At 40.7% G+C, this 11,726-nt stretch overlaps 2 protein-coding genes across 2 annotated transcripts in view; one reads left to right on the top strand and one right to left on the bottom strand.

Annotated features, from left to right (window-relative positions):
• The window catches only part of ESR1 (estrogen receptor 1), a 492,952-nt gene that overhangs the window by 453,078 nt on the left and 28,148 nt on the right, over positions 1-11,726 (bottom strand). The gene's annotated exons all lie outside the window — the stretch shown is intronic.
• On the top strand, positions 4,905-5,300 carry LOC102851353 (40S ribosomal protein S15a-like). Its single transcript, XM_006882741.1, has one exon. The coding sequence runs from the start codon at positions 4,908-4,910 to the stop codon at positions 5,298-5,300; it is 393 nt and encodes a 130-aa protein (XP_006882803.1). The 5' UTR covers positions 4,905-4,907.

Genomic DNA, 11,726 nt, shown 5'->3' with positions numbered 1-11,726 from the left:
TACCCAAAGTATAGGAGACGAAGGTGTAGCACCTTTGCCTATAAGGAGCACCCTGGTTGCACTTCCTGCAAGAGAGACTAGTTTATTCTTTTAGCAATTCATCCAAGCCATAGTTATTTTCAATTAGTTCCTAGGTTTATGAAAGTTAGACAATGGAAAAGGACAACAAAAGGATAATCAATGTCTTTAAGTTGATAGATAGATAGATAGATAGATGATAGATAGATATAGATACAGATACACATACACATATACATATACATATACACGTATATACGTATATATGTATATATGTATATGTATACACACACAAATATATATATATATTTACTGTAAGTCTTCAAGAAAGGGATTCTATTGTATTCACCTTTTTTTCAGTTGCCAGCACAAGTTTGTGAAACAGGAGGCATTGGATGCATGAGTGCAGAATAAGTACAATAGCATGTTCCACAGTGTATGCCGTGACTACTCAACTAGGCTGTACGTTTTCAAGAGTTCAGATACTATATATACTGTTAAGTACCATCAATTCAGAACTGACTCATAGCTGATCCTCCAGTGGGTTTTCAGAAGGAGTAAATCTCACAGGAGAAGATTGTCCATCTTTCTACCACAAAGCAACTGGTGGACTCGAACCTTGTACTTGTGGGTTGGCAGAGAAACCATACACAGTCACTATTAAATATTTTTTTATTTCCCTCAAAGCACTTGACGTGATAAGTTGCACCTAAAAATTCTCCTTTCTCCATATCTATTTAATCTGTATGCTGAGAAAATCATTCAAGAAGTTGAACTCTATAAAGAAGAATATGGCATCAGGATAAGGGGAAGATTCCTCAGCAGCCTACCTTATGCATATGATACAACTTTGCTTGCAAAAAGTGAAGAGGTCTTGGAACACTTGCTGCAGATTTGTAAAAGTTTAATATTATCAGTTTAATATTACCCTTCAATTTGGGTTACAATTAAGAAAGCAAAAATCCTCAACTCTGGGCCAATAGGCAACATCATGATATATAGAGAAGAGACAGAAATCGTCAGTGATTTCATCTTACTTGGATCCATAGTCAAGGCCTTTGGTAGCAGCAGCCAAGAAATCAAAAGACATATTGCACTGTGAAAACCTGCTTTCAGAGACTTTTCCAAAGTGCTGAAAAGCAATGATGTCAGTGTGAACACCAAGGTGCACCTGATCCAAATCATGATCTTTTCAATTACTTGTTAGGCAGCTGAAAGTTAGACAATAAAATAAAGATGACAGAAGAAGAGTCAATGCCTTTTAGTTGCTTTGGAGAAGAATGCTTAATAGCCCACAGACTAGCAAGAGGATAAACAGATTATGTCGTGGAAAGAGTGCAGCCAGAGTCCTCCTTACAGATAAAGAAGGTGAAACTTCATCTCACATACTTTGGGCATGCTTTTAGGACAGGTAAATCCTTTGAAATGGACATGATGCTTGAAAGACGAAGGTCAGCGAAAGAGGAAGACCCCCAACCAGATGGATTGACACAGTGACTCTAACGGTGGGCTCCAGTATGTCAGAGATGGTCAGGATGACACAGGATCAGGTAGGGTCTGGATCCACTGTTCATAGGGTCACTACGAATCATAGTCAACTTTACAACTCAGAAACAAAAAAAGTTGTCCAATGTACAGAGTGAACAGTCAGTGAAAAATTAAGACCAACTAATAAAGTTGTATTATAGTTGCGTCTGTTGCAACAACAGAATGATGTATCAAGGAAATGAGAAACCAGATGTTGGAGTCTAGGTATGTTATTGCTATTTTCACTGTGTCAAACTGGCTCCAACTCATGGCGGCCTTTTACATAGAGCAGAACAAAATGTTGGTTGGTCCTGAATCATATCCATGGTCATTGGTATGTGTGAACTCATTGTTGTGCCTGCACAAGCATGAAAACCAACCTGCATATCGTTTCTTGTGTACCTCTCTCAGCTCTAAATAAGATTGGACAGAAACACAGGAAAGGTGATTCATGCCTGTGGCCAGAACAAACATATGGGTATTTCTCATCTCAGTGCAATTTTATATTTGGCTCTTTTATGTTCTCTACTCACTTTCAAAGGTTGTAAATATTGTCATTGTTGTCAGCTGCCATCAAACTAACCCCTAATCATGGCAACAGTATGTATAAGAGAAGGGAACATTGCCTGGGCAGGTGTCATCTTCGTGACCATGGCCATGGCAGTGGATAGATGCATGTTTTATAATGGACAATGCAAACTGCAACTACATTGAGATACTCCCTCACCCTCACTAGAATAGCAATGATCAAGAACCTAAAAAAGTTTTAAAATAGTAGTTTTTGGTAAGGTTGTAGAGAAAATACAATCCTCATTCAACAATGATAGCAATGTAAAATAATTCATTTGTTAGAAGGATAACTAGTGAAACATGTTGTTGTGTTGTGTTGTTATGTGCCATCGAGTCGTTTGCGACTCATAGCGACCCTATGTACAACAGCCCTAAACCGTGCTCTATCCTGTGCCAATTTCATTGCCTCTGACAAACCCATCCCGAGTACCCCAGTCACTGAATCAATCCACCTCATAGAGGGTCTTCCCCTCCTGCGCTGTCCCTCCACTCTACCCAGCATGATGTCCCTCTCTAAAGACCTGTCTCTCCTTACAACATGTCCAAAGTATGTAGGGGGTCCAAATAGGGAAGAGGTGGGAGGACAGGGATGAGGATAGAGAGGGTGGAATCAAAGAGTCACAATTTAGTGGGTGGAGGGAGGGGATAAAGGAAATGAGAACAGTCCAGTGGGGATCTGGAAAGATGGAGTAAAGGTGGGCATAGTTCAATGGTGAGTAATTTTCTAAAACACAATGTATGGAAATGATTGTAAAACACATAATGTCAATGAAAGAAAGTGTGAAATGCAATATATACCAATTTAAAAATAATAATACAAATAAGTCATGGTGTGGAAACTAGTTGGGTAGTGCCTCAAAAAGTTGGTCACAGAACTAGCATGTGACCCAGAAATATCAACCTCTGTTTCATCACTAGACGACAGAAAGCTATAAAGCAATGTCCGTTACAATTTTCAGAAAAGTCAAACATGTGGAAACAAAAATGTCTCTCAAGAAAGGAAAGGATAAAGGAAACATGATATATACACACCTATATACACACCACACCATAGAATAGTACTCAGACAGAGAATTGATGTCCTATTGAATGCCACAAGATGAATTAAACCTTGAAAACAATGCTGAGAGAAAGAAGCCATTCACAAAAGGGCAAAGACAATAAGATCCCATTTATGTGAAATAAGCAAATAAACTAAAAAAACAAAACCAAATTTTGTCATTGTTTCAGAACTGACCCATAGCTCCCCCTCCAGAGGGTTTTCGGAGGCTGTAAATCACACAGGAGGAGACTGCTCATTTTTCTCCTTTAAGAGTTGCTGCTGGACTCAAACCAGAGAGGTGTTACGCTCTAAGGACTATGTCCCACGAACTACCTCAAGCATGCGTATGAGACCCAGAAATCACTAGTGGTTACCAGAGGCAAGAATTATATTCTGCTTAGTCAGAAAAATTCTTTTCTGCACAACGAAAGCAGGTTCTTCCAACCCTTTTGGAAACTAAAAGGTCTAGCTTCCTTTAGCTATTATGTAAAATCTTAGTTTTGGGTTTTGGGTTTGTTGGTGTTTTGGGTTTTTCTTTTCCTTCTAAATATAATTCTGAGGCTCTGTCTGACATACTTTGGGCATCTTGCAAGGAGGGACCAATCCTTGGAGAGGAACATTGTGCTTGGGATGGTGGAGGCACACACAGCACAAGAGATCTTCGCTGAAGACCCTCAATGAGACGGATTGATTCAGTCAGTGGGATTATGGAGGTAGGTGTGTCAGAGACTATAAGGTTGGCACAAGATAGATCAAGATTCAGAGCTATGGTATATGGGGTTGCTATGAGTTGCAAGTGGCTCGACAACACATCAACAACAATAACAAAAACTGTTCAAATAATGACTAGAATGTTTCTTCTATACGTTTTTACATTAATTATAATATTCACAAGTAATTGCACTCATCCCGAGTCCTCTGTCTGCTTGTTTCCATTACTCCTGCTATCCTGTCCTTTCTTGTCTTCAGAGCTTTAATGTTTGGCCAGTCATGCTCTTTTGACCCTATATGATGGATTATTCTAAGAATTGATCGCTTCTCTAGTGATAGTTCACATGTAGGCCTGTCTAGTGTTTGAACTGAGTCACAATAGTGATTTTTGTTCCAGCTTCCTATTCTAACTAAGGGCCATAGTCTTGGAGGTTTCACCAAGTCCTTCCCAGAGCAGTAAGCTTAGCCTTTTGTATTTTGACCATTTGTTCCACATTGTCCACAATTCTATCTAGAGCTTTCTATTGTGATCCTTTTTAGAGTGGTTTGCAGCAGCAAACAAGGATTAGCCAATTCTTCCAGTCTCAAGGAGGTGATAGGTGTACGGCCCATTAATCCTTTGGACTAACTATATCTTTGCTTTTCTTCTCTTTTCTTCTTTCCAGACAAATAAAGACCTTACACAACTACTCAACAGGTTTGTTGTTTGTTTTTTTCCTGGCTTTTTAAAAATTAATTTTAATGAAAGTTTACAGAGACTTTGTATTTCCATTTATTCATTGTTGCACTTTTCTCCCTGCCTACCCTCTACCCCACCAATTCACTCTTCTCTTTGAAGAGTAAAAGAAAAATTCTCAACAGCTTTTAAGAGATTCTGTTGACACCAAAGCAGGGCGTAAAACATTGTGTTTGTGAACTCTGTTGGGTACATTGGCTTCTATTTCTCCCATGACTATGATCCTGAAACATCACCAAATTCATTTCCTGGAGGTCTTTGGATATGATCAAGAAGTTTCGGCCATGTTTCCGTGCCGCCACAATGGTGCGCATGAACGTCCTGGCCGACGCGCTCAAGAGCATCAACAATGCCGAGAAGAGAGGCAAGCGCCAGGTTCTCATCAGGCCGTGCTCCAGAGTCGTCGTGCGGTTCCTGACCGTGATGACGAAGCATGGCTACATTGGCGAATTTGAGATCATTGATGATCACAGAGCAGGGAAAATTGTTGTCAACCTCACAGGCAGGTTAAACAAGTGTGGAGTTATCAGCCCCAGATTTGATGTGCAGCTCAAAGATCTAGAAAAGTGGCAGAATAATCTGCTCCCGTCGTGTCAGTTTGATTTCATTGTACTGACAACCTCAGCTGGCATCGTGGACCACGAGGAAGCAAGACGAAAACACACAGGACGAAAAATCCTGGGATTCTTTTTCTAGAGATGTAATAAACAGTGCAAAAAAAAAGTTTCTATATTTTCAAGCCTGCTGGCTTTGCTGTATACCTGTTGTTATTGTAGATACATTATTTTTTTAATTGAGATTTTCATGAAAGTTTATACAGAACTTGGATTTCTATCCATTCATTGTTGCTTATGTAGGTACTTTTCTTACATATACTAATTCGAATTCATGAAACTTTGGTGGCCCAGTGAGTAAGCAGTTATGCTGCCAACTCAAAGGCATTCAGTTCAAATCCACTAGTCCCTCACGGAGAAAAACAAGTAATCTCCTGAGTAATTTACAAGTTCTGAAAACCTGCTGGAGTAGTATTAGCTTTTAATCAGTTCTGGCTTGACACATAACAACAAGAGTGTGAATGTAAAAAAATATCTGCCAAAACTTTTATTTGTATTTATTTAATCTTTTAACTAACAGAGACATAAAACAGTCCAGCCTGAATGGTACAGAAGAATACTTTGTCAAGAAAATGACTGCACATATATATAATTTAATGCTTACATCTGTTTAATTCCATACTATACTTAGGACTTCTGAAAACCTCAGTATAATCCTTAGTCTAACAAAATAAAACAAATTAATGGATTAGGTAAGCAAATATTTATAGTCTGTGTTAAGCATTTCACATGTATTAACTCATATATAGCTCAAAACAAACTTAGGTAATATCATCACAGCCTTCGTTGTTTTAGAAATGAGATCACTAAAGCAATGAAAGCTGAGTAAGTCAGCGTAGTTACACAGTCAGTAATGCTGGAGCTGAGGACCCAGGAAGTGTGTTCCCAACAGAAAACGGAATCCTTGGGAACACCATTCAAATGCATCCCACGATTTGGGTGGAGTAGTTCACATCTGGGAACAAAGTCATTACCCAGGATGTCATCTCTAAAGTTATAAATATTAATTCCCACTAAAAACTACTTACAGTTATGTATGACAAGGCCAATTATACATTCTTTTTTGCTAGTGAAAATGCTGGTTCAGTTTCTAGTGCAAAGGTTGAGAATTCTGGGAGTTCCACGTAAATGGAATTAAAAGGGCTGACAGTAACAGAGCATGGCTCGTTGAAAGTTTGAAGATTTCTGAAAAGTATGATTACAGAAAATAACTGCTTTAATTCATAAATAAATAGAAAATGATATATAATTAGTGTTCACCTGAAAAGTGGTGAAATTCTTTACGAACAAGGAGCATTAGCACTAGGAAAAAATATATTGCCACTAAGTTGCTTCTGATTCAACGCAATCCTATAGACAAGATTTGGCTATAGAGTTTCCAAGATTGCAAATCTCTACAGAAGCAGATGGCTGCAAATCCTGCCCACAGGGTGGCTGGTGGGTTTGAACTAGCAATCTCTTGGTTAGCATCTGAGGATCTAACCACTGTACCATGAAGTACGGTTTATTAGCATTGCTGTTACTGCATGCAGTTGAATCAGAACTGACTCATAACTGGCCCTCCAGCAGTCTTTGGGCAGTTATAAATCACATCAGAGGAGACTGTCCATTTTTATTTCCTCAGAGCAGCTGGTGGATTTGAACTTGTACAATGACTGTGGGAGGCATGAGGGTCGCCAAGCCTGATCTCTATTAGCTTCACAAAAGGGCCCCATCAGCAACATCCACAGTACAAAATCAGTCCTCATAAGGTCATGAATTGCATCCAAGCTTCCACACCTATTTCTATTAATGCCAACACTACTTGTCCTGCTCTACTACAGGGTTCAAAATGTGTTGCAATAGCCACACAGAACTCACAGAAGGTATGAGCTTACTCATGGTTATGAGCTTTCCTAAGAAAGTTCATAGATTAGGCAAGAGGATACAATTCCTCAGTCCAGACAGTTTCTCAAGTGTGCTTAAAAGCCCTTTAACCATCAGCCTCACAGCTTAGTTCAGTGTTACAAACTTCCCTTGGTCCTGCCAATTACGGTCTCTTCCCTCAGCTCTCTAGCAAGAGTGGAAGGTCTCTGGCTGTGGCTCCAAGGGGCAGAAATCCCAAGTCAGCTCTGTCGTATCGTTTTCTGGTTCTCTTACTGAGGCTGCACGCTGCTCTCATAGAGGTCCTGGTCTACCTGGTGCAGGAATCTCTGGCCCCCAATGACATGCACTGCATTCAGCTTCCTCTTCCTGCCTGGTAGTGAAATTCCCACCTTGGCTGCTACACATGTTCAATTCAAACTTGGTGGGATGAGAAAAACTTGCCGACCTCACAATGATTCGCTTATACAGACCCTATTTTAAGTTCGTGCCCAGTCATGGTGAAAGTCAAAGTCAATGGCTGGGAAAGCTAGTTGAGCAATAAACCCATGAGACCACAGAACTTCCTGCTTTTGGGTTAGCAGGGCTCCTCCTTGCTCACAAGGCTCACAGAGCTTCCTACATTAGCATTAGCCATTCAAAAGGCAAGACTCTCTGTAAAACGTCAAGAGGTTTTTCTCACTCACTTAAGAAAAATATCTTCGTCCCAAATACAAGCAAGTGTTGATTTTCTGCCTTAACAGGGGAGAAGAAAGAATAGCAGGGCATCGAGTTGCCTAAGAGTTCCATTTAGTTGATCTCTTTGCATCTTTTATCAGTTACTAATGTATAACCAAGTGACCTGATTTGAGTTTTATCACCTCCCCTCTTTCTACTCACACCAATCTGCTGCAAGTGCTAATGAATGGTGAGCACTCAGCCCAAAACAACTGGCAAGAAACAGGTGTAAGGCTCGGCAGACAAATGACACAAAAGAGAAGTCAAGAGACAGCAGTATTTTGACACCACACCTTGATAAAAACAAGTCTAATTTCCACAGAAAATGGAGCTCTACAGAGATTAACAAATTTACTCACCGGCAGAATTAAGAAATTCATTCACCAGCACACAGTGTCTATTAAAAAGACACACACCCCTCAAAGAAAGGAGAGCAAAGAGGGAGAGGAGTAAAGACAGAAGGAGTGAGAGGAAGAGATGAGCCTCTGCCCACGTGTGAGTGTTTGGATTGTGTGCCAGTGTGGCCTTGAGCCTCCCTATAATGTAATTAACTGTCTTGGGTGTTGTAACTCCTCACCTGTGTGATGTTAGTGAGGATGGGAGACAGTTAAATGAAGATCTGGTCAGCCACGTCTGATAAAGGAGATGCTTCCTTGGGAGGACCTGCACTGGGCATAGCAAGAAAGTGTTTGTGTTTTTTTTGGTCTGATCTTGCTCTATTCTTTGTGGCCAGAATAACAAATGGAAATATTTCCTTAAGTTACATGAGCATCTGTAAGTGGCTAGGGACGGCATTGTGGCATATGTAATGGTTGCAGAGTGGATTATATTTGGGGTTGGGGGTGTGGTTGGGGGAGGTGGGGGGGGGGTTGTGTACCAATGAGGGAGTTTTTCTTTTGCTTTTCAAGGAGAGGAGCAAAGGGGGGGGAGGGGTGAGGTGGTGTGGGCGGGGAGAAGGGTGCTACAATGAATGGAATTCCAAAATCTCTGTAGATGTTCATTGAAATGAAAAATAAATAAATTAAAATATATTAAAAAAATTCCTTGCCATCTAGTCAGAACAGACTCATAAATGACCCTCCAGTGGGTTAAAGACTGTAAATTGCATGGGAGGAGATTTTTTTCCTTTTTCTCCCAAGAAGCTGCAAGTGGATTTGAGCTGTTAGAGAAGTTTCACCTTTTGGTTAACCGTGCAGCTCCCTTCAGACCATACCGGGAATCAGATGAATTAGGGTTGTTGTCACTGTTGTTCGGTGGCATAAGAATCAACTGTGACATATAGCAACACTGTGAGCAACAGATCTGAGCCGAGCCCTGACTTGTGCTATCCTTGTCAGCTCCAATATTCTTGAGCTGATTGTCGCAGTCACTGTGTCAACCCATGTCATCAAGGTTCTTCTTCTCCACTGACTCCTCCACCCTTCTAAGCATAATGCATTTCACCAAGGACTGGCTGCTCGTAACAACATATCCAAAGTATGTGAAGTTTCACCATCCTTACCTCCAAAGAGCATCGTGGGTGTACTTTCTTCAAGACATAGACCAAGACGGTGTGGTTAAAAAAAAAAAGGAAAAGGTCAAGACTGAGCCAGACCTCCTGGGTTCCACTTTAAAAACTCCTGAAAACATGTGCATGGTAGAAGCCAGACTCGAAACTTTTCTGGGCCTCAGTTTCCACCTCCACAGAATGAGCCGTTTCAGTTCGTTGTTTTTTTTTTTTTCACATTCCTTTCCATCTCTACAGCTGTGTGACCAGGGTCCTCTCCCACGCCCCTGAATAGCTAGAATGTCTTCAATGGCTCCCAAGAGTAAACAGCCATTTTTCAAAATTCATTTGCAAGAGTCATAAAGTGCCCACAAGATGGCTTGGGTGGAGACGCCAGTGCTGCCTTGAGGTCTGCTGGGCCTTCCCACAGCCCATTTTATACCTATCTCAGTTCCTGTTGCCATAGTCTTCCCTGGCGCATGGTGACCCATGTGTTACAGGGGAGAACCGCTCCACGGGGCTTTCGTAGATGAAATCTTCAGGGACCAGATCACCAGGACTTGTTCCAAGGCCTGAATGGGTAAATCTCAACCCTTTGGGTTAGGAATCAAGTGTATACTGTTTGCAACTCCCCGAGATTTCTCGTTGTCTTTAAACACGTCCTCCACCAGAGGTGGCTTTCAGGATGGCCATTGGGCTTCTCCTAAATTGTCAGTGAAATGACTCTCCCACAAACCAGCCCTTCTCGAATAAGACAATGGTAAAACAGGAGGAAAATATTCTTTATAAAAGTGGAAGGAAGAAAAGAAACAAAGTAAAAAGAGAGAAATCATGTCTGCATATTTGAAAGATCAGTAGTTCACTGAACTCTAGCAATAAGAGGTGAGGTGGGGGCTTGAATAGAACAGAAAGTAGCAGGGGTATTGAAAAAAAAAAAGTGAACAGTCTCTGTTTACTCCGACTGTGCAGGTGTCTTCATTAGCTCTGCTGTCACAACAAAATACCACAAAGTGGGTGGCTTTGAATAACAGAGATGTATTTTCTCACTGTTTGAGCAGTGAGGAGTCTAAAATAGGGCATTGGCTCAAGGGGAAGTTCTTCCCTTGTCATAGCTCAGATATCTCTCAACGTTCCTTGACTGACTGTAGATATATGTTCATCTGATGTTGTTCCTCTCTTCTTCCATCGTTTTCAGGAGAAGGATGGACCAATCTCTTCCATGTGATCAACTGCCCCTGAAATCCCACTGGAGAGTCAGCCAAGGGTTGGTTCTACTTGATGATACACAACAACAACCACCATCTTTGTGTATATGACTATCTTGCTCCTTTTATAGTAAATACATCATTCAGAAAGGATTAAGGAGCTCTGGTACTACAAAAAGGCATCTGGTGGCACATGGTGTTACATGTTGGGCTGTCAACAAAGCTCAGTGGTTTGAACGCATCCGTCTGCTATGAAGATGACCTCCGAGATCCAACAGAGGGTCACTAAACGTTGAATAGACCTGACAGTACTCGGCCATGTTGAGTTTCTTATATTGCATGTGTGATTATGCACTTGACTGCTAGTGGAATTTTCAGTTCAAGCCCACCCATCAACTCTGCCGGAAAAACTATAATGTGTGAAGTCTGCTTGCATAAATATTACAGAGAAACAAAACAACAAAATTCAGTCTTATGGGTTTGTCAGGTGGGATCTATGAGTTGGCATGAACTCCATGGCACCTGTCAAGACAACAGAAGGAGTTAGGTGTTGAGTCCTCTCTTTTCTGGTATAAGGTATTCACCGACACATCAAGAGCACATGACATAACGAAAGAAAGCCCTTATTGCCAAACAAGGTCATATTTACAGAAAGAGGGGTGGTTGTTGCTATTCATTGTCGTAAAGTTGGAACCAATTTAAAAATAGCTCCCTTTCAGGGGGCTTTCAGTGGCTATAAATTACATGGATGGAGATTGCCTATATTTCTGCCTCAGAGCAGCTGGGGGATTTGAGCCACTTGCCTTTGGATTGACAGGGCAACTCCCTACCCACTAAGCCATTGGACTTCACATTAACCTTCAGGAGGGCACAAATTCAACACTTGGCTACGATGCATGTTGAAAAGGTTCCCAAAGCCAAAGAACAACTACAAAACAGGAGAAAATTGAAATATGAATGAACAGAAATTCTTTTGGCGTAAAACAATTTCATCATTATAATATGGAATCAATGGGAATGACTGTATGAAACAATGTGAATTAAGAATAGTATGAAACACGGCGTATATGAACTTTGTAATCAGACCAATATAAAATATTACTTTTTTTAAAAAAACTGGATAAATTATGTTTACTGTACTGAAGCCAATGAGGGAGAGAATAGTTTAAAAGTAATATATTTTGGGGCATTATGATTATCATAAGAGTCCAGAATGAGGGTTGCAGAGTGGAGTATA

The sequence above is a fragment of the Elephantulus edwardii genome, unplaced genomic scaffold, assembly GCF_000299155.1.
Source record: "Elephantulus edwardii isolate Elephantulus edwardi_28Jun2011 unplaced genomic scaffold, EleEdw1.0 scaffold00024, whole genome shotgun sequence".
Taxonomy (NCBI): Eukaryota; Metazoa; Chordata; class Mammalia; order Macroscelidea; family Macroscelididae; genus Elephantulus; species Elephantulus edwardii.
The sequence above is the reverse complement of the archived record's forward strand: the minus strand, read 5'-3'. Positions and strand labels throughout refer to the sequence as shown.